General features: G+C 42.9%; 1 protein-coding gene across 11 annotated transcripts in view; it reads left to right on the top strand.

Annotated features, from left to right (window-relative positions):
• Window positions 1-24,036, top strand: part of LOC137384082 (tetraspanin-18B-like) — a 154,949-nt gene that overhangs the window by 125,219 nt on the left and 5,694 nt on the right. For 6 of the 11 annotated variants that reach the window (XM_068057663.1, XM_068057666.1, XM_068057661.1 and 3 more), the window contains exons 2-6: window positions 12,994-13,094; window positions 13,449-13,643; window positions 16,824-16,898; window positions 16,990-17,088; window positions 17,860-18,033. In XM_068057663.1, the coding sequence (XP_067913764.1) occupies window positions 13,035-13,094; window positions 13,449-13,643; window positions 16,824-16,898; window positions 16,990-17,088; window positions 17,860-18,033 (603 nt within the window). In that variant the 5' untranslated portion in view covers window positions 12,994-13,034. Of the gene's footprint in view, window positions 1-7,619; window positions 7,699-12,993; window positions 13,095-13,448; window positions 13,644-16,823; window positions 16,899-16,989; window positions 17,089-17,859; window positions 18,034-24,036 lie in introns of all 11 variants that reach the window. The other 5 variants (XM_068057668.1, XM_068057671.1, XM_068057670.1 and 2 more) reach the window with 2 other exon arrangements.

Genomic DNA, 24,036 nt, shown 5'->3' on the forward strand with positions numbered 1-24,036 from the left:
CTGGCGCTTTCCTTGCTGCTGTTGCTGCATCAGTCTTCTGTTTGCTTGTGTCCTATTGAGACTTCTGGCTGCTTCTTTGGAGCAAGATTTCTTGCATGGGCGGGCCCAGTGTCCTTTTGCACCGCATGCCTTGCACAGGTATTGGAATGCAGGACAACTTCACCATGAGTGGGACAAACCACACTTACCACACAGCTTGTTTGCTTTTTGCAATCTGGTTATCGTGCCTATACTGTCGACTGCATCTAGTGCTTGCAGATGCTGTTATCCAGCTACAATGGCTTTGTATTTCCGGCCATCTTCTAGCAGAGCATCAATGCTGTGACCTTTCTTTTTCTTTTTGAAATGCTTCAATGGGTGTTGAGACAATTACCAGCTCTATTATTTGCTCCGACAGCTCAGTTTCTGGAAAATCGCATTTGTTGCCGTTACTATGTCATCTGTTGATGAATTGATCTATTGATTCCTGTGGCTGTTGCCTGTAGGACATAATTCCAGGCGATGAATTCTATAATTCACTCTTACCCGAAGCTGTTCTTCTAGCACTTTCCATTTCTTTGCGGGATCTTTCTGGTCCTCTTCAGATAAGCCAGAGGTATTGATTCTGTATAATCCCTCATTTCCAACTGCTGCCAGTATTTTCCACAGCTTACTTCTCTGGTTCTACAACTGCTTGGTTTGGGAAGCATAACTGCATTCTTTGTTTAAAAAGTTTGATCTCGGATAGGATATCAATGGCCTTCCAGTTCATGTTGGGAAATTTGATATCCATCTTTCTGCTGTTCTTTTGCTTATAACTTTCTTTAAGACTTGTTCTATTAACTTAGTGCTGTTTCCCCTTTAAGAAATTCTCTTTTATTTAGACTAGCTGCTTTGATGGAGGGTACCAGGTGCTTGTCAGTGTTTTCTGTTTACTTTGCTTTCAGCACTTCGGCCTGTATGTTTACACAGTTGTTCAATAAGCAGTTCCAGGGCTTTTCCCTTTACATTTTTTTGTTAGAGATTGTTTATATTCTTCAGGCTTGAGCAGTTTAATGATTTTTTTGATAGCTTTGGCTGCTAGAGTTTATTTGTCTTCTTCACAGTTGGTTTAATGGTTTTTTAAGCTTTGGCTGTGTGACTGGAGACTCTGCTGTGTTCAGGCTTGATTTTTCAGCTTGACAGCTTCAATGGAGACTCTGCAGCATTTGGGTGTTTCCCGTGCTTTTTTTTCCAGACGCGTCCTGTAATAGCGCCAACCTCGATCAGCCTGAGAAAGGAATTGGGGGGTTTCCCCATTTTTTTCTCTCTCCCACAGAGCCTTTGAAAAAAATCAATTCTTCAAGCACTTCGAAGCTTTTTTTTAAAACTAGGATCCCTCGATCATCGGCTCAATGACTCACCCGATCACAGGAATTTATTTGCAGCCTGTTGTTCGGTGCTCTGTCTCCTGCAGCTGGAGGTAGGTTCTTTTTTCTTTCCAATTTTTAGGCCAGTATTTCTTTCACTCTTTTCAGGTACATTTTTAGAATAAGTTTCTTCACTGGTTTTCTGCTTTCGCCCGTGGTCATCAAGATTCTAACTTATTTTATCACCACCGCTGCCACCATATCATGTGTTCTTTGTGTTATCTTACGTAACACAATGAAGTACATGGATTCCAATTCCTTGAAGATCTCAAACAGATTTATTAACAGCTAACTAGTGTATACAGTACAGAGAGAACTATTTACAGAACCTTTATCTAGGGACTTACAGTTGCAGAGTGACTATGGCTTCTCGTCATATGGCTACATCCTGGTACTTAGCTCATTAGCATATTGAATTTTTAAAGGGACATCACTCTTGAAGCGATCATACAACAACCAGGTTCTTACCCACAATTGAGAGGGAGCATCACTCTCACATTCTCAGTTTCTGTTTCACCATGCCTGCTCACTCCTTCCAGTTTTTGGTACACACTCCAGCCCCTCCAGACCATATCGCCAGCACCTCCAGGTAGTCAGACCTGATGGTGAAGGAGACAAAGGATCAATTGGCCCAGTTCCCAAAGAACATGGCGTTGCTCTTGCTGCAATTTACTTTGGCTCCCGAGGCTACATCAAACTGGTCGCAGACGCTCATCAGTCTGTGAACCAACAGTGAATCCAAACAGAAGATGGCGAGGTCATCCATGTACAGGGAGGCTTTGACCTGAGTGCCTCCGCTGCCTGGGATTGTCACCCCTCTCATGCCTGCATCCTTCCTGATGGACTCAGCAAAAGGTTCCATACAGCACATGAACAAGAGAGGGAAGAGAGGACAGCCCTGCCTGACTCCAGCTTTGATCGGAAAGCTTGCTGATTCCCACACATGGATTTAAATTGCGCTACTGATGTTTGTGTAGAACAGATGGATCCAATTGCAGATTCCATCCCCAAACCCCATTTTGGAGAGCATGTGCATCGTGCAGGTGTGCAATATTCTGTCAGAGGCCTTCTCCTGGTCCAGGCTGATAAGGCAGATGCCCACCCCCCCTGTCCCGCAGATAGGCGATTGTGTCCCTGAGTAGTGCAAGACTATCAGAGATCTTCCTGCTGGGTACAGTGCAGGTCTGATCAGGGTGAATTACCAATTCCAGAGCAGACTTGACCCGATAGTTAATAACCTTGGACAGAATTTTGTAGTCCAGATGAAGCAATGAAATGGGCTGCCAATTTTTGATTTCATCCCTCCCCCTTCTCGTTGTAGATGAGGGTGATGATGTCTTCCCTCATGGATTCTGATGTGCTGCCAGCCAGGAATATACTCTCATAAACTTCCAGCAGGTCCAGCCGATCACGTCCCATGGTGTCGACCTGACTGGTTAACATCACTTCCGGGGGATTTCCTCCTCTCGAAGGACCTGACAGCCTTAATCAGTTTGTCCAGAGTTAGCAGTTTGTCCAGTACAGGAAGGACTGGGAGGCTGTGCTGTCTGTGGGCTTCACGTCGTACAGAATAGCAGAAAAGGATTTACTTATCCTTAGTATGTCATGCTGTGACGATGTCACTGAGCCGTCATCTTCTTTCAGCTGCTGATCACAGAGCTCTCTGTGCTTGTCTCATCTTGCTCCACTGAACGGAGTCTAGATCGGAAGATGATCTTGGAGATGACCTCCGAGACAAAGAGTGAGGCCCGCTGGCCCTTCATCACTTGGAGATCCTCCTTGACCTCGACCTCCATTGACTGCAGCAGGAACAGATTCTGTATGCTTTCCTAGAGTTGGGACATTTCCCTCTGTCTCTCTCTCGCCTTCTGAACACCTTTGAGGATGAAGAACCTCTTGATATTTGCCTTGATCACTTCCCACCAGTACATCGAGTTCTAGAAAAGGAGTTTCATGGTTCTCCAACCTTTGTAATCCCTTTTGAGCTCCTTGATGTTTTCTGGGGTCAACAGTTTCATGTTCAGCTCCCATGTCCCCCTATTAAACTTATTAATTTCTATCTGTGCTATTAATTCCACTAATTTGTTGCAAATGCTTCACACATTCAGATATAGTACCTTTAGCTTTGACTTTTCTTTCATTTTCCCTGACACCACCTTAGTCTTTAATGCCCTATTACCTTTGTTACTCTCGCTATCTCTTCCTGACCCATTCTGCTATTTTTACTCAAAATGTTGCTCTGCTCTACAGCCTTGCTGCTTTTGAATTTACCCTTTCCTGAATCCTCCCACTGCTGCCCCCCCTACCGATTAGATTAAAACCCTGTCTACTTCCCTAGTTATTTGATTTACCAGGAAACTGGCAAACTGGCCCTAGCCCGCTTTAAGTGGGGACCATCCCAACATAACAGCTCTCTCTTTTCCCAGTACTGGTGCCAGTAACCCATGAAGCAAAAGCCCTGCCTCCCTCACTACACTTTCAGTCATGCAGTTAACCTTCTAATCTGTATATCCCTATGCCAATTGGTGTGTAGCTCAGGTAACACTCAGAAATTATTACTTTTGAGGTTCTGCTTTTTAATTTGGATGCTAACTCCTCAAACTCTGTTAGCAGGACATCATTCCTAGTTCTACCTATGTCATTGGTTCCTGCGTGGACCACAACAGCTCAATCCTCCCCCTCCCATTCCATGTTCTTCTCCAACTACTATGAGATGTCTTTAACCCTGGCACCAAGCAGGCAACACAATCTTCGGAACACCCAGTCCTGCATGGACAGAATAGTATCTATCCCAGTGACTATACTGTCCCTCATCACTACCACATTCTTTTTCTCTCTCACCACTTGAATGGCCTCCTGCACCATGGTGCTATGGTCAGTTTGTCCATTATCCTACAATCCTTGTTCTTATCCACCCAGGTAGCAAGTACCTCATACCTGTTGGTCAAAGCTAAGGGCCAAAGCACCTCCATAACTACATCCTGGATCCCAATACCTGCCTGACTCACAGTCACACCCTCCTGTCCCTGACCATTGACCAACTCTAAAGTTCTTCTTAACCTAAGGGGTATGACTACCTCCTGGAACAAAGTATCCAGGTAACTCTCCCCCCTCCCTGATGCCCCACAGTGTCTGCAGCTCAGACTCCAGCTCAATAACTCTGAGCCGAAGTTCCTCACACTGCAGTCATTTACCACATTTATGGATGTTGGGGATTGCAGTGCTCTCCACAAAATCCCACACGTGCAGTTACGGCACACCACTGGTCCTGCCATGTCTATCTAACATTATTTAATTGATTAGTTAATTTTTTTTATTGAGTCAGTTATTCTAGTTTTATTAATTAATTGATTTATCTAGTTTGTTACTAATTTTGTAAAGTAATAGCAAGTTACAGTTTCCTAACTTTCTGATAAAAAGACACTATTGGAGGCTAAAACAAAAATGAATAAAAAGCAGTACCTTCTTCCTACTCCGCTCTGAATTCCACTAACACCAAATTCCTGATTTTAGCACTCTGTTAAGGAAGCACTCTTTCACGACCATCTGCTTGTGTGGTAGCAAATACTGTTTACTTATATAGAGCTTATGACTAACACCCAAGTTACAACTGCTAACTCAGCTTGCTGCTACAGTAATTAACACCGATTCAAACAACCACTTTTAGCTGACTGACAGCTAACTGCCACTGACAGCCACCTTACCAGTCCAGCCAAGGCAGCTTTGACAGCAGGAACGGGAGGAAGTTCAGACAAAGGTAGAGCTGCGTCAGATTGGGGGCCGATGAGTTCCTGCCTTCTGCCGATCTTCCTGGAGGTGGGGTGAAAGCAGCCAGGGCTACCCGCACCGTTGTTCTGTTCGCAATCCCACCAGGAGAGGTGGGTGCTGCTGCAGCAGATAGGAGAATGAGAGGGTGCCTTAAGATGGTGTAGCAGGTGTACTATATTGTCAGTGTACTGTTAGTATTAAATGAGGACAGTAGACTTTCGGTCAAAGTAACAGGGGTTTATTTAGAGGGATCTTATCTCTAGGGTATTTACATGAACACTGAGCAACACGAGATTCAGACTTATGACATCACATCCTGTGATGATGCTTAAGGTCTATATACATAATCTACCCAGCAACAACTTATGTACATTATACTACATCTCTCCCAAGTCTCTGACTTCATTCATCAGGTCTGTAATGCTGTGGGGTTCTCACGACTCTGCCATAGTGTGTTCTTTTTCACTTGTTTGGGGTATTGAGTCTTTTGGTTCTTCTTCCTCACTTTCCTATGGGTGAGTGAAACTATTGGCTGACTCAGGTTCTCTGTTTTCACTGTCGTCTGGGTGACCTGTTGTTGGTTGTATCACCGGTTCATCAGCTCTCTCTGGTAGCTGATTCTCTTGATTTATAATTATCTCTTCTGGATGGCATCATCTGTTCCTTTCGCGTGAGGGAGATCCTTTTGAACCACTTGCCCTTCCTCCCATTCTTCTACTTCGCATTAGCCTCGAAGGAAGGGGCCTTTTAGGTGATGGTACATTCCTTTTAAGGTAGCACTGTTCCTTCTGCTGATTTCATTCACCATGCTTACTTTTTCCTGAGGTGGATCTCTCATTCCTCCTTGAATCCTCCTCGGAGGCTTTTTCGGGGTGGAGGTGCTCTACGTCATCTACTATTTTCAAATGGTGGTCTAGTAGCTTGCTCTACTTTAATGGGTTTTCCATCCAGAGGCTTCCCATTCATATTCGCTAGAGTTTAGAAAAATGAGAGGGGATCTCATAGAAACCTACAAAATTCTAACAGGACTCGACAGACTAGATGCAGGAAGGATATTCCTGATGACAGGGGAGTCCAGGACCAGGGGTCACGGTCTAAGGATAAGAGGTAAGCCATTTAGGACTGAGATGAGGAGGGATTTCTTTACCCAGAGAGTGATGAACCTGTGGAATTTTCTACGACAGAAAGCAGTTGAGGCCAAATCATTAAATATATTCAAGAAAGAGTTAGATATAGTTCTTAGGGCTAAAGGGATCAAGGGATATGGGGAGAAAGCGGGAACAGGGTACCGGGTTTGGATGATCAGCCATGATCGTATTGAATGGCAGTGCAGGCTCGAAGGGCCAAATGGCCTACTCCTGATCCTATTTTTCTATGTTTCTATATCCTTGGCTGCATCCCTCCCATCTCCTGGACTTTTGAAAGTAATAAAAGCAAAACCCCTCAACTTATTTGTTTCCTGATCTTTCATCAGCAGGACTTCTACTATTCTTCAATTTTTGCCAAACTCTGCTTCAATTACCTTTTCATTTGTTTCAGTATTCATACCACCAATGAAGAGTTTTTTTAGGACGATCTTCTTCCACCTTGCGTTACATTTTTTATGGAGTAGTGAACAGGCTTGGTTCTTTATAATATATAGGGTTTCCTGAATGGTGTTATTTCTGTGTGTTAAGGTTGTCTTACCCCCTTCAACTGAATCCCTCCTGGCCCGTATAATTTCTTGTTGGATATTCTAGCGTTTCCTTCCTCAGCCAAGGTGTTTGGTCAGATAGGACAGAAACTGTTGCTCTTGTATCTAACTTGATATTTTCCCCCATTGAGATTTCTGCTACCCAGTAATCTTTGTTTTCTCTTACACTTGCCAGTGCAGACACAAGGGGCTGAATGGCCTCCTTCTGTGTCATAATTTTTCTATGGTTCTACTTCCCCAGGGGAGTATTGATTGTTTGTTTCTCTTTTACTTCATTTTTTTAAAAACTCGTCGGCAGCATTTGTTTCCTGCTGTGACAGACCTGCTGAAAGTGCCCCCTTTTCTTGCACCAGAAACATTCAGCTTCCCGAGCTGGGCAAATTTCCTGCAGGTGTGGCTCCCAGCCACATCTATCGCCATTAAGTGTTGCTGCCTGTAGATGTTTTCCCCACCTCTTGGGCCTTCTGGTGCCATTATTCTCTGTCTTCTCCACAGACTCAACTGATTCTAGGATTTGAGGTTGGACTCCCCTGATCCCCGTGACCGAGTAGATGATTAAATTTTCAGATCTCTGCCTGCCTGCACAACAGAATGGCTTCTTGCAAAGTCAAATCTTCTTTCGGCTGAAACTGATCTATAACACTGATTGCTATTCTGCCCCGAAGCAGTTCCTTTTGCAAGCTCCTGTAGTCACAATCCTCAGCTACTTTATATAGATCATTAATAAATGAAACAATACTGATCTGTTCCCTGTCTGGTTGTGCCACTAGACCCGACCTGTTGAATCTTCGAATCCATCTCGGCCACGCTTGGCCTGGTTGGGCCCTGTCGCTCACTCAAAGCTCTCTGGTAAGGGTATTGAATTCTCTATGCTTCTCTTCGATGTTTTCGATCGTTTTTTTACACTACAGAAATCATTTTACCACTGCCACCATATACTATATTGTCAGTGTGCTGTTAGTACTAAATGAGGATTGTAGACTTTGGGTCAAAGTAACAGGAGTTTATTTACAGGGTCCTATCTCTAAAGGTATCTACATGAATACTGAACCATCCGAGGTTCAGACTTATGACATCACATCCTGTGATGATGCTTAAGGTATATATACATAATCTACCCAGCAACAGCTTATGTACGTTATACTACAGGAGGTAGCCAATTTAATATGTAAGTGCCAGGGAAGAGTGAGGATGCTGCTGGGATCTTCCCAGCGACGGATGGGACCCCCACTGAGGGCAAATCCCGGCAGGTGCCTGGTGGTGGCTTCCGGATGGCTGGCTGGGGCGGGGTTGGGTTGTTGTCTGTGAGGTCTCCTATTCATAACCCCCCCCCCCCCACCACCCCCCACGTCAGAGCTGCTTCTGCCACGGGGCACAGCTGCAGCCGCAGGCCATCCTGTGGAAAAGGTTCCTCTCCATCATGATGGCTGGCAGCTGAGGCCACAAGTATTTTTAAAAGTTTCAAACATTTTCCGATGCACCTTTATCTTGAGGCGCTCTCACATTCTCCTGCCTACCATAGCAATGCCCACCTCTCCTGCTGGGGCTGTGGTAGGGCATCACTGCGGGTCCTCCTATTAGCCCAGTTGGGTGCATGTTCTGCCCGCTGTACTTAATTGGATGGCACTCCCGGAGACGGAGTCATAATTGTTTGCCTCCGGTAAGACCTCACAGGCATCAACGGCGGGGTCTAGTCACAACCTCAGAAAATCTTCAAAAATGGTAAGATTCTGCCCTGTGTCATGATCTTAACCTGCTCTCCCATCACAATTGATCTTTTATTTCTAGGTTGCTATTTCACAGTACTAAGAAAAGGATAATAGGGACCAAGTTCAATGTATCCATCCTGTGTATTTTTTCCCATTGTGTTTTCTGCTCACAGCATGTCCTAATTTCAGGTGCAACCTGGTTCCCCCATCATTGCCAATGCTCCTGTAAGCCAGCAGCTGGGGCAATATGCGTAAAGCCAAGATTGACCTGTCCTCTAGTTTTCCATCCTTACCCATGGAAGGGCAATTAGAGATGGGCAACAAATGCTGGCCATGACATCAATGCTCACATCATGAAAGAATAAAACAAAAAGGAACTGGCCTTTGCTTGTTGCTTCCACCAGAATGATGAGCCTGTGTCTCACTGCACTGTGTTGCTTGGCTTCACCAGGTCAAAACACCAAGTCACTGCACTCACTAAGGAGTGAGCCTTTGGCTTAATGGTAGCATTCCCTATCCTTGAGTCAGAAAGTGCAAGGTTTGAGTCCTGCTCTAGAAATCCCAGGAAGGTGACAATTTTCCACTGGAATTTTGATTCTGAATCCTGGGTTGACATCCAGTGGGTTACTCACATCCGGTGGGTGTGGATGGTCTCCTCTCATCATACGGGTTGTGGGAGTCCATAAAACTCTCCCACCATATAGGACTAACCATCCTATCAGCTGGTGTAAGGATAGTTATAGCCATGTAAGGAGTGTCCATGTCATGGCCTGACAAACTGTTAATCAGCCTGCAAATTCTTCCCTACTTTGCACTCTTCTCCTAGAGAAGAGAGTGTGAAGAAATGAAAACATCAGTTGCACTGACTAGAGTAAAACCTTGGATTATTGGGTCAGAGAAAAGACTCAGAAAGACTCAACGTTCACTGGGTTCTCAGGTTTTGATTACTATGGAAGGAATTGACAAAGTGGACCCTGGTAACCTGTTCACTATAGTGAGGGGGGTTGGTCAAATATCAGGGAACACAAATTTAAAAGATAGGGCGTTTGAGTAGGAATGGAATTTTTCACTCAAGAGGGAATTTATTGAAGTAAGCGCAGGCCCGATTTTGATTTTGTAAGTGAATGAGTTTTGAGTTAAAATCTTGCCCATATATAAATGGGTTCTAGGTATAATTAGACACATTTCTAGAGAGAGAAGGGATTGAAGTGTATGGCAGAGGCAGATAGGTGGAACAGGAGTTTTGGGCCCTAATGCCCTTTCCCTGCTGCTAAAAAATTCTATGTTGCCTCCAAAACTTACCTGCAGGTTTTTTGATTCTGTTACTCAATGGTTTACTTTAGTAACACACGGACCTTGTAATCCTAAAACTTGACCATCTAGCATTTGCAGAACCAGATAATTTAAGCAAAACAAAATCCAGTTGTTAAGGAATAACTTCAATTAGAGCAGCAGTTTGTGGAACTTGAACTACAGTATGAATCTAACGACAAACCTGACTCTAATGCATAGAATCTAATATCCTTGTTGCACAAGAGGCAAGCAAGATTCTAGCATTTTACTAGCTTAGACTTTATGAATTTAGATGTAAATCTAGAGAGATCTTTTCACTTCAGGTACAGAAGCAAATGGCCTCCAGTTTAATTAGTTCTATTCTCCAATGAAGATTCTGCATTATCCTTCGCTCATCAATTGGATTCCTACGGATTTTCATTCTGTTTTATCAGAGTGCTCTTCCAAACCCTTCATTATCTGTTTATAAAACTCCAATTTTAACTTTCTAAAAGATACTTTTTGCTCATGGGCTTATTTCCATGAATAGTAAGCATGTATAACCAGAAGTCTTTATTATGGTTTCTCTTTTATGAAATTTTTATAGATACAATTCAGACACACTAACAAAGGATGAACAATATTTACAATAAAGTCATTTCAGAAGTATTTTAGTCTTAGTGAAAAAATAAGCTTCTCCGTTTTATTCTTGCACCAACCTTTTTGCTAATATTAGCAGAGGAAAATGTACTATTATAGTTCTAACCTAAGAGTAATGTTTCAAATCAACAGGTAAAAATTAAGTATTGGCTTTCAAAACATGGTTTTATACCTTGAAGAATATAGCAATGCATGGATGTAAGTGCTTATAACAGTATGGCAGTATTATTTGGGAAGTCATGGTGAATCAAACCATGGCCTCCTGACTGTGCTCTGATCCACTAGCTGCATGACTTTAGAGTCATCGTAGCATCTAGTGGAGCTTTGTGACACCAGCAACACAGGTCAGTGCTTTCCAGCATCACAGAATTTCCTGTGTGCACAGGAAAATGGGGTTAAAATCTGCTCTGTACAGGGACAGCACCAATACCCCACCAGTAACGTGAATCAGTACACCAGCGTAGGAGTGATGGGCCGCACACAGAATAAAAGGGTGTGTCTTTGAGTATGAATGAACTATGAATAATCATCACAAATGAAGAGGACAGCTATATTTAGGAAATAGCTCAAAGTGCCAGAGTTACTAATGTTTAAGGCTTCATTTAGCCATTAGCCAAGGGAAGATGGTTGAAGTTGCTCAGGAAATTTTTGGTGAAACATCAAGCAAGGACGGAAAGTCCAGATAAATTCCAGAAAGAAAAGTTGATAAAGGAGATCGGAGTGGCCTATTATGTGGACCATAGGGTTGGTTTTCATATGAGCGTTTCTATTAGATGGAGTGAGCTCAATTGCCTGCTCAGTGGAAGCTGTCTGAGGCCTGAGTCACTTTCATGGTCAGCCCTTACTGACACTTCAAAGAATAGTACAGCACAGGAACAGGCCATTCAGCCCTCCAAGCCTGCACCGATCTTGATGCCTGCCTAAACTAAAACCTTCTGCACTTCCAGGGACCGTATCCCTCTATTCCCGTCCTATTCATGTATTTGTCGAGATGCCTCTTAAACGTCGCTATCGTACCTGCTTCCACCACCTCCCCCGGCAGCTAGTTCCAGGCACTCACCACCCTCTGTGTAAAGAACTTGCCTCTCACATCCCCTCTAAACTTTGCCCCTCTCACCTTAAACCTATGTCCCCTAGTAACTGACTCTTCCACCCTGGGAAAAAGCTTCTGACTATCCACTCTGTCCATGCCACTCATAACTTTGTAAACCTCTATCATGTCGCCCCTCCACCTCCGTCGTTCCAGTGAAAATAATTCGAGTTTATCCAACCTCTCCTCATAGCTAATGCCCTCCAGACCAGGCAACATCCTGGTAAACCTCTTCTGTACCCTCTCCAAAGCCTCCATGTCCTTCTGGTAGTGTGGCGACCAGAATTGCACACAATATTCTAAGTGTGGCCTAACTAAAGTTCTGTACAGCTGCAGCATGACTTGCCAATTTTTATACTCTATGCCCCGACCGATGAAGGCAAGCATGCCGTATGCCTTCATTGGTGAACTGCTCACACTTTGCGGGAGGTAGAGATGGTAAATCTGCTGGCAAGACCATAGAACCCAACGAGTCTAGGTAAGTTAAAGGGGCAGCAGGGAGAAGTGATCCTGAGGAAAAGTCATGCATGGGGGTCGCCTGGAAATTGATTTTTGTGAGGATAAGATGAGCATTAATGTCCATAACGGTTTCCCTCTGCACCATTTGGGGAGACAGCTTGCCTCGTGCTTAGTACCTTTGCTTACATTATGGCTGAGATTAGGAACTCACTTCTGGTGAATCACAAGCTGAACCACTTGATGACGCAATGCAATGCTACAATGACAATACGATGGAGGCTGACTACCATTCAATCTGTGCCATTCAGTTTATATTATAAAGTACTCCCCCAAGCTCATCCTAACTTGACAAATAAATTACCTTTAGTACCTGGTAATAAATCTGATTATGGAAAGTTTGTGTTGTGTTTTTATTCAACTGGCAGTCAAACAAATGGGGCCCACTTCTTCGACCTTCCAGTGATGTCATCCTAATCCCATCCACATTGTTACTACAGAGCCTTAGAAATAAATAACTACAACAAACTTTATACTGTTACATCTCAGGAGTATTAAGCAAAATTGGAGGTTGCCATTTCCGAGTTTCAGGTTGTTTAAGGAAGTACTTCAGAGCTGAAGGAAATTATGGGATAATGGAGCTTTAAAAAAAGTTTTAGGTTAAGTCATGGTCATTCCTTTGTGATGTTTTCTATGGAATTTTGCCACCAAACAGCTGAACTGCAATAACATTTTCAGCCCTGTGTATCATAATCCATATTCCTAACAGTATTAAAACCCATAAATTAAAGTAGTTACTCTACTTTTTTTTTTGAATTGTTATGAGTCGGTTAGTCTTTTTACTATTGCAGTAATTCAGCCACTCAGAGGCTGACGTAAAGGCATTAACCCAAACTAAATTTGCAATTAAATGATTGCAAAGTGTAAACTGCGGCCTTCTTTCAATTGTCATTTCAGACTGAACGCTGTTGAAAGCAATTGAAACAACTGGATTCCAAATGGAAAAGTCTCGGACCTATATCAAGTACCTCATGTTTCTGTCCAATTGTTTAATTTTTGTAAGTAACTGGTTAGTCATATTTATGAACAGATGAGAAAGATTATTTGCACAAAACAGGCACTTGGGTAGAAAACTCTGAGAATAGTAGAGATTAGTAATTACAAGAAATGATATTAAAACCTGTGTCCATGGCAACAGGCATTGTTATTTGATAAATTTAATCAAATACATACCGCGTAATTTTATTAAAGTCTAGAATGCGGCTTAATTGTATTACGCGATAGAGGGTACTTTATCTTAAAAACAGTTATGAAATAATATCCAGGAGCTGTGGAGGTTACTACAGGATTCTTGATGAATTTTAATACAGGATGTTGCAACTCTGTAATAACCTTACTATGGTCTGTTACAGGCAGGGGGTATCTGTCTGCTGGGAGTTGGCATCTGGGTTACAACCAACCCCAATGGCTTCAAGAACATTGTGACTGCAAACCCGTTGATCTATACTGGGGCTTACATCATCCTGTCAGTCGGGGTAATTCTCTTCTTCCTAGGGTTCTTAGGTTGCTGGGGAGCCATCCGAGAGAGCAAACAACTACTTATGACTGTACGTACAGCAACTTGAAATCTTCATTCTTTCAGATTATTTTTGATTGATGTTTAAAGGTGTGAGAATGGTTACAATTCAAGCTGTATTTTCCTGCTATTCACCCCCAAATTAAAATCAATGAGATAAGTTGCACAAATGCATATTAAATCTCCAATGGATAACAGCAAAAAGTGCAGCCCCAAAATTTCTCCCCATTTCTTTTGAAGGTGCTAGGTTTGAAAGACTATAATGCCACAAATGCCACTTTCCCTCTGGTCCCTTGCCCACCTGGTCATTCGTCATATTTGTATCTGGTGAGAGGCAGCATGCATTTAGCCTCTGGAGAATAGAGTCATACATGGGCAGAAGGTGGCCATTCGGCCCATCAAATCCATGCCAGCTCTCCATGGAGCTATGCAGTCAGCCCCACTCCCAGGCTCGATTCCCGTACCCCTGCAAGTCTGTTTCTCTCAGGTGGCCATCCAACTTCCTCTTGAAGTCATTGTAGTAAAAGAACATTGCCTTTGAAATTTAATTCAAATTCTTAACATACAAATTAGAATGATGTCATGGCTTAGTGTCTGCTGACCAGCCCATTGGACGAAATGAATTGAATAAACTAAAGATGATTATGGAGTTTTCCCATCTCTAGAAACACAGGGATCATTTCTGATAGTCAGATAATTATTCAAAGCCGTGCTTTCAGACTTTGCCACTGGGGCACCTCCGTAAAATAGTGACCCCTATAAAATATGGACAGACTCCAAGGGACCCCCAGTAAATATTGCCACATTCTCAAGGACCCTTGTAAAATATTGACACACTCTCAGGCCCCCCTGTAAATATTGACAAACTCTCCTGAACCCCTTTTGAGTATTGACACATTCCCAGGGCGTGGTTTAGTGGGTAGCACAATCTGGGTTAGAAGGTTGTTGGCTCAAGTCCCACTCCAGACACTTGAGCACATAACCTAGGCTGACACTTCACTGCACGTTTGGAGTTGTCATCTTTTGGATGAGAGATTTAACCGAGACCCCCATCTGCCCTCTCAGGTGGATGTAAAAGATTCTATTTGAATACGAGCAAGGGAGCTCACTGCGGTGTCCTGGCCGATATCTATCCCTCAACCAACTACACTTAAACAGATTATTGGGCCATTATCTCATTGCTGTTTGCAAAATGGCTACCATGTTTCCTATATTACTACAGTGATTACTCTTCAAAAGCACTTAATTAACTGTAAAGTGCTTTGTCGTGTCCTGTGCTTGTGAAAGGCACTATATAAATACCATTTTTTTGTTTGCCTGTAGACCAGAATAGACCTCTGTAACCTATGGTTTAAAGAATTGTGCCACATTAGTTTTGAAGAATTCTATTAGACCTGCTGCTTTTTCTGTAAGATTTCCCAGGTTAAAAGTATCTTTTAAAGTAGCTTGCATCATATGGATTTTTTCTTGATCAATGTGTCAATATGACTAGGATAATTTTTCCTCTGAATTTTCCTTTGTGCTTAACAAATTACAGATCTCCCATCCCCAAATTCTTTTCTACATCATCACCAGATAGAAATGAAGACCCATTCCAACTTTTCCTATTCTTAATTCATCATTCCCACTACCTCAAACATGTGGAGTTCCTTCCCCTCCTTTCCCATCATTCTTCCTTCCTCCAACAATCAACAACTTCTTAAACAAAGTTTAACTACCCCTTCTTCACTTTCTTCATCTTCTACTCTTTTCTTTGGTGGTATTCTCTACAGTAGCTCTTGACCCTTCACCTAAGGTCCAGTATTATCCAATGGATTTAACTAAATAGCAAACTTGAGTATTTTGGAAATATGGAGCTAATGCAGTTACATATTTGAGGCTTGCCTTGACAAAGCAGAGAGATGGAGTTGGTCATTGAAAGTAGGTTGTGAGTGGCCCCTGCTGGTGATTCCAGTTCATCCATACTATGCACTGCATCTCTTACACAGTATTCCATTCTGTACTGTTGGAATTTTTTTCTTACAAAAGAGGATCAATTCCTTGGGTTTTCTAAAACCTACCGAATTCGAGTCAAATCGTACATTTTTGAATAAAGAATAAATTTTGTGCACTGCACCTATAATTCGATTAAGTTTACAGATTTGTTTTAAGTCCCCTCCCCTAAATAAATGGGTAACTGGGACAAGGGCCTGAATTTTGTGGAGGCGGCCGGAGGCAAAAGCAGGAGGTGACCCTGCTTTGGCCAGCGGTGGGACCCGAGGAGGCATATTGCTGGCGGTGGTGGTGAATTAAGTGGTTGCTGTCCAATTAAAAATGGCGGCACAGCAGCCTCAGCATCGGCACCACTAGTGGTGGCCTTTGCTGAGGCTACAACACCAGAGAGTGGGGGCCTCAATGGCTGGGCACACTTGAAGAAAGGTAAGTGGGGTTGGGGGACTCCAGGGCCAGGCAGTCAGGTCCCAGCATTCGTGTGGGGAGGCTCGCTGATTGCTGATTGCGCCGTTGCTGCTAGGGGCCACTATTGCTGCCGTGGGGGCCTGTCCTTGGGCAATGGAGTGTCCATGAAGGAGGCCTCCCACCCCGGAACCTACTGGGAGGCCACCAGGTTTCACTGAACGGTCTCCCCACACGGAGGCTGCCCCACCCCCCACCCCGACATGGGCAAAATTCCAGTAGAGTTAGTAAGCGGCCCTTAATTGGCCACTTAAGTGGCTCAATTGGCTTCCTGGCGGGAGGGTGAACTGTCAACTTTCCCACCGTTGGCAAAATGGCATGGCAGCAGGAAGACGTCAGGCATCCCGAAGCCTTCCCACACCTTTTTTCTCCCTTCCTGTCTTCCAGCCCGTTGCCAAAGGACCTGAAACATTCCAGCCAAGGTAACTGCTAATCAATTTACAACTGAATTTTTCCAGCCTGATTCGAAAAGCTTCAGAATACAGATGGACAACCTCATGAAAATCAAAGGCCAGTCACCTATGTGAGGCATCACCAGAAAGTACTCAGAAACCATAAGTTGTGCATCAGATTCAATATCTCCTGTTTGAAGTGTCATATTTTAGACTTCTGTTGTCAGTGAAACCACAATTATATGTTTTAATGTACATTTCTGATCTTGCTCTAAATGGCAAACAGCGGAATTCTTCCCTACATAGCGACTCAAACAGATCGTTTAAGGCATAAGGATTAATTGATTGTGTCCTGTTATTTGCAGTTTTTGCTGCTGATTCTGATCATTTTCATTCTGGAGTTAGTTGCAGCTGTCCTTGCATTAGTCTTCAGAAAGCAGGTAGGTACAATGACCTGAAATAAAACTATTACTTTACAGCGAGTTGAGAGTAATTAGTGTACTAAATCTGAACATTGTCATTTCTATCCAGATAAGAAAGGATTATTTCTTAAAGGAATTGCAGATGAAGTATAAAGGAGACAATTCTACAGATGCCTTTTCAAAAACCTGGAGCACCATCATGATGGACGTAAGTTATTTTTTAAAAGTTCTCTCCTTCCACCCAGTCCCACTGAAGGTGCTGATATATGCTGATGTAGGCTTATATAGGTTGCCTATAATTCCACAGGCATGAGCTGCCAATTCGTGCCTTACCCAAGTGAGTGTCGACAGGCTGCTTGGCCATGTGATATATCACAGGTGAAAATATCAACAGGCAGTTTGACATGTAATGCATCACAAGTGACTTTGATTCCTTCCTCAGTTGACACCCACACTCGGGTCACAGGATAGTACTTTGCAGCAAGAACCATTTTTTGTTCGCTAACAAGGGGGCTGTAGTGCGGGTTGTAGCCCACTGACTGCTGTCGTACGCAAGGCCAACCAACTTGCTACTGCCTGGGATTGAATCTGGGTCATCGTGACCTGTTGGCTAACCCATATTGATAGTCAGTGTACATAGCCCTGGTACATTACTGTGAGACTGGAGTTTTATGGCTTGTTTACATTGCTGAACTTTTTCCGCTGGATTCAGTTAATGTCCAGTGATTCCCCGGCTGCTGCAAGGTACATGTAAGTGGGTGTCAGGTGTTGACAGAATTGGACCCTGCTGTGCTGCAATGCATGGCCAAGCAGAGAAACAGGCCTTTCAGCCCATCAAATTCTGTGCTGGTAATTTTCTCCAAGTAATCCACCCACTCTAATTCCGCTCTCCTGATTGCTTCCTGTACCCTTTACTATTACTTTCGTAATGAAGCAGAATTTGCTTCAAAGGCATAATGTTGATGACTTGTCATTTCAGTTTTCCTGCTGTGGTGTAAATGGGCCTCGTGATTTTGGACAGAATTCCACTTTTCATGAGCTCTTCCCCAATGTGCTGCTACCTGAAGCATGTTGTAAGAAGAACAGCACAACCCATGTCTTCGTAGACGAGAACAGGTGTTTACAGGGAGATGCTGGCTATATAAACAACAAGGTGAATGGAAAATCTACATGAAGCATTTGTTGTAAAGAGGCGCTAATTCTTACCAACTGTTGGTTGGATTGTTATAAATTATATTGGTAGCTCAGTGAGATTTCAGGATATATATGATGTATTTATCTCTTAAATCTTGTAAACATGATTATAATTTTTATGGTGTAGAGTAAGATAAGCAGTGATGTATGAGCTTTACAGAACCAAAGCAGGTAGATGGAACTGTGATACAGATCGGGCATGATCTAATTGAATGGCGGAACATGTACGAGGGGCTGAATGGCCTACTCCTGTTCCTATTTTCCTTCCTATCAGACTCCAAGCTGGGTTCATAAAATATATCGAACAGAAGGAGGTCATTTAGCCCATCTAGCATGTGCCAGCTCTTTGAAAGAGATATTCAATTAATTCTACTCTCCTGCTCTTTTTTTTTTATTAATTCATAGAATGTGGGCATTGTTGGCCAGGCCAGCATTTATTGCCCATCCCTAATTGCCCTTGAGAAGGTGGTGGTGAGCTGCCTTCTTGCACCGCTGCAGTCCATGTGGGGTAGGTACACCCACAGTGCTGTTAGAAAAGGAGTTCCAGGATTTTGACCCAGTAACAGTGAAGGAACGGCAATATAGTTCCAAGTCAGGATGGTGTGTGGCTTGGAGCGGAACTTGCAGGTGGTGGTGTTCCCATGCATTTGCTGCCCTTGTCCTTCTAGGTGGTAGAGGTTGAAGGATTGGAAGGTGCTGTCTCAGGAGGCTTGGTGCGTTACTGCAGTGCATCTTGTAAATGGTACACACTGCTGCCACTGTGCTTCGGTGGTGAGGGAGTGAATGTTTGTGGATGGGGTGCCAATCAAGTGGGTTGCTTTGTCTTGGATGGTGTTGAGCTTCTTCAGTGTTGTTGGAGCTGCACCCATCCAGGCAAGTGGAGAGTATTCCATCACACTCTTAACTTGTGCCTTGTAGATAATGGACAGGCTCTGGGGAGTCAGAAGGTGAGTTACTGTCATGGTCCTGTAGTTTTTTTTCTCCAGGAAATATGCGGTTTGCCTTTAAGGCTGGCAAAGGATCAGTACTGCTTTAAGAACCAGCAAGCCTCAGGAGTTAAAGAAAATGCATTTTCGGTTGCCGTTGGATACAACCATTTGGGGACTGCAATTCAAAGGGTGCATTCTCGTTACCATGCATACAGCCACTTGGAGTGAGCATCAAGCGATACGTTTGGTTACAATTCAATTTTGAACTGGCTTTTTAGTTGAAGACAGGCTATTCTATGAGAGAACACAGACAGACAGCTGGCGTTAACACCTGAAAAAAAGAGCTCTCAACCATTTAAACTGAAGGAAGAGAATTTTAGTCTGTTTAATTATTATTATCTCTCAAAATTCTAAAAAAAAGTCAAGCCAAAACAGAGATCTCTGGTAATTTAAACTGAAGGAATGGAAGTTAGACTGTGACAATCTTTTATCGCTCAAAAACTCTAAAATCAAATTGATTCATTTAAAAAGTGTTTGCAAGTCATTAATTGCTGAAATTCGCTGAAGGACGGAAAGCATCACTTACTGCTGGAATTAGACTACGGACTGTTCTACTGTGGAAGAACATTTTTCCCCATCGGACGGCTGTGAGGACTTCAAGCAACATTGACTTGTAAATTGCAAGGACTCTAATTTTTTCTATTTTAAATGTTGCTTATATCTTCATAGTATTTAAGAATTTAGTTTTTCTGATTAAACAGTTAATTTATTGATTTAAAGACACCTGGTTTGGTTAGCCTCATTTGGGGGTTACTAGATGGTACAATTTGGCTGGGTCTTTCTTTAATTTGGAAAGTTTAAAAGTGATATGTTAGGCGATCTGTGGAGCGACGAGATTGAATTAACAGTACGTTTCTCACACCATAAACAGAATCGTATATTTTGATTGGGGGACTTTGACTGGAGCAGTCAGTCCTAACATTACTCGCCGCAGGATTCCTAGCCTCTGACCTGCTCTTGTAGCCATGGTATTTATATGGTTACTCCAGTTCAGTTTCTGCTCAATGGCAACCCCCAGGATGTTGATAGTGGGGGATTCAGCGACCGTAATGCCATTTAATGTCAAGGGAAGATGGTTTGATTCCCTCTTGTTGGAGATGGTCATTGCCTGGCACTTGTGTGGCATGAATGTTACTTGCCACTTATCAGCCCAAGCCTGGAAATTATCCAGGTCTTGCTGCATTTCTACATGAATTGCTTCAGTTACTGAGGAGTCACGAATGGTGCTGAACATTGTGCAATCATCAGCAAACATGCCCACTTCTGACATTATGATTGAAGGAAGGTCATTGATGAAGCAGCTAAAGATGGTTGGGCCTAGGACACTACCTTGAGAAACTCCTGCAGTGATGTCCTGGAACTCAGATGATTGACCTCCAACAACCACAACCATCTTCCTTTGTGCTAGGTATGACTCCAACCAGCAGAGAGTTTTCTCCCAGATTCCCTTTGACTCCAGTTTTGCTCGGGCACCTTGATGCCATACTCGGTCAAATGCTGCCTTAATGTCAAGGGCAGTCATTCTCACCTCACCTCTTGAGTTCAGCTCTTTTGTCCATGTTTGAACCAAGGCTCTAATGAGATCAGTAGCTGTGTGGCCCTGGTGAAACCCAAACTGAGCGTCAGTGAGCAGGTTATTGCTAAGCAAGTGCCGCTTGATAGCACTGTCGATGACACATTCCATCACTTTGCTGATGATTGAGAGTAGGCTGATGGGACGGTAATTGGCTGGGTTGGACTTGTCCTGCTTTTTGTGTACAGTACATACCTGGGCAATTTTCCGCATTGCTGGGTAGATGCCAGTGTTGTAGCTGCACTGGAACACCTTGGCGAGGGGCGCAGCATATTCTGGAGCACGGGTCTTCAGTACTATTGCCAGAATGTTGTCAGGGCCCATAGCCTTTGCAGTATCCAGTGCCTTCAGTCATTTCATGTGGAGTGAATTGAATTTGCTGAAGACTGGCACCTGTGATGCTGGGGACTTCAGGATGTGACCGAGCATCCACTCAGCATTTCTGGCTGAAGATTGTTGCAAATGTTTCAGCCTTTTCTTTTGCACTGATGTGCTGGGCTCCCCCATCATTGAGGATGGGGATATTAACCTGAAATTTTTCCTATTCAAATATATATCGAATTCCCTTTTGAAATTACTATTGAATTTGCATCAACTGCTGTTTCAGGCTGTGCATTCCAAATCATTACAACTTGCTGTGTAAGAAGAATTCTCCTCATCTCCCCCCCTCCTGGCTCTTTTTCCAATTATATTAAATTTATCTCCTCTGGTTACTGACCCTCCAACCAGTGGAAACAATTTATTCCTATCTACTCTTTCAAAACCCTTCATAGGGTTGTAGGAAAGAATTTACCTTCAGTCTGTATTACAATTGCTAGCCTAATACAGATTACCATACAAGCCCACTGCCTGCCCGATAAGCTTCCTTCAAGACTTAAACCATTTTCATGGTCAGGCTGCATTTTAATAATTCTCTTAATTAATACTCCTCTCAAGCTGCACAAAAAAAAAATCTTGAAATAACCTTACCTTTAATAAATTTGGATTTAGGCCCACTGGTTAGGTTGCTCGACAGAGTTCTAAAGAGTGGGGCTTAAGCAGCACACATATGCCCATTGGAACTCTAGAATGGTGTTGAGCTCTCATAGGACCCCAATTTGCATAAATTAATTAGGCTGCTGCCTGGCCATCTATTTCTGAGTCCAGACAATATTAGGACTGGGTCAGACATTGGTGGTGAGAATGGGGCAATGTCTTTTTAATGAATTTTGATCCATCTACTGCTCCATTCTCACTGAAAAAATAGTGCAGAAGGATCAAAATTGGCCCCTTGTTTCTTTAATCAGTGGTTTTAACTCCACTGATGCAAAATGAACAGAGAGGCCTGAGGCCTGCAAATAGGCCTCATAACTCACCTACATCTTCAAGCAAACTGCTGATGCCAGCTATGCCTATTCAGGCAGCTTGCCCCATGAGAAAATGCAGCAGTCATATAAGTTCTTGGGGAGGGTAGTTGAATCAGGCAATAACGGCAACTGTGAATTTGGGGGAACATTCCTGCTCTTCTTGGCTCCACCGAAAGATTTTGTTTTAAAATAATTTTTCATTTAATTTACCATTTGTTGGTGGCCATGGAACTGATAACTGCCCTGTGCTTCGGTAGCAATTTTTATACTGAACCCCTTCAACAGGTGTTAAACCCCTTATTAACATATTAAAGGCACCTAACATCTGTTTTTAGGCATTTAAGAAAAATGCTCCCCACAAACCTAGGAGCGGGACCAATGGCAAATGGAGGTAAATGGGTATGATTTAATTGCCATTACGGAGAAGTGGCTACAGAGTGACCAGGACTAGGAACTGAATATTCAGGGATATTCATTTTTTTAGGAGGGATAGACAGTGGGGAAAAGGAAGTGGGGTAGCGCTCTTAATAAGGGATGAGATCAGTACATTAGTGAGAGAGGATCTTGGACGAAGGAGCAAGATGTAGAATCAGTTCGGGTAGAGCTAATAAACAACAAGGGGCAGTAGACATTGGTGGGAGTTGTTTATAGGCCACTAAATTGTAGTGCTAATGTTGGGTACGATATAAATCAGGAAATTAGAGCTGCATGGAGCATGGGTAATACAGTAATAATGGGCGAATTAAATTTACATATAGATTGGGTAAACCTAATTAGCACTAATGCTGTGGAGGATGAATTCCTGGAGTGTTTATGAGATGGGTTCCTGGAGTAGTATGTTGAAGAACCAACTAGGGATCGGGCTATTTTAGACTTAGTATTATGCAATGAGAAAGGGCTAATTAATAACCTTTCAGTAAAGGAGCCATTAGGAAATAGTGACCACAATATAATAGAATTCTACATTAAGTTTGAAAGAGATATAGTTCATTCTGAAACTAGGGTCTTAAATCTGAACAAAGGAAACTATGAAGCTATGAGGGGCAATTTGGCTATGGTGGATTGGGAAAATACATTAAAAGATTTGACGGTAGACAGGCAATGGCTATTATTTACAGAAGTATTACACAGTTTACAACAAATATACATTCCTCTAAGGCACAAAAACCCAACAGAAAAGGTGAACCAACCGTGGCTAACAAAAGAAGTTAAGGATTGCATTAGGTCAAAGGAAGTGGCTTATAAGGTTGCCAGAAAAAGTGGTATGCCCGAGGATTGGAGCAATTTAGAGTCCAACAAAGGAGGACCAAGAAATTGATAAAGAAAGGGAAAAGAGGTTATGAATGTAAGCTAGCTAGAAACATAAAGGTGGACTATAAAAGCTTCTTTAGGTATGTGAAAAGGAAATGATTAGCAAGGATGAATGTGGGTCCATTGCAGGCGGAGACAGGAGAGTTTGTGGTTCAGAATCAGGAAATGACGGAGAGACTAAACAATTACTTTGTGTCTCTCTTCATGCAGGAAGACACAGAAAATCTCCAAGAAATACTCGGGAACCAAGGGACTTGTAAAAATGAGGAACTGAAAGTAATTAGTAACAATAAAGAGGTGGTACTCTGTAACTACATCCCTCCTCAAGTAAGGTGACCAGAACTGTACACAATACTCCAGATGCAGTCTCACTAATGCCTTGTACAGTTGCAGCGACACTTCCCTACTTTTATACTCTATTCCTTTAGCAATAAATGCCAAAATTCCATTTGCCTTCCTTATTACCTGCTGCACCTGCATATTAGTTTTCTGTGATTCATGCACGAGGACACCCAGATCCCTCTGCACCAAAGCACTCTGAAGTTTCTCTCCATTTAAATAATAATTTGCCTTTCTATTCTTCCAACCAAAATGGATAACCTCACACTTATTCACGTTAAACTCCATCTGCCAAATTTTAGCCCATTCACCTAACCTATCCATATCCATTTGTAAATTTCTTATTTCTTTATTGCAACTTACTATCCCACCTATTTTAGCGTCATCTGCAAATTTGGCTATAA

The sequence above is a fragment of the Heterodontus francisci genome, chromosome 25 (genome assembly GCF_036365525.1).
Source record: "Heterodontus francisci isolate sHetFra1 chromosome 25, sHetFra1.hap1, whole genome shotgun sequence".
NCBI lineage: Eukaryota > Metazoa > Chordata > Chondrichthyes > Heterodontiformes > Heterodontidae > Heterodontus > Heterodontus francisci.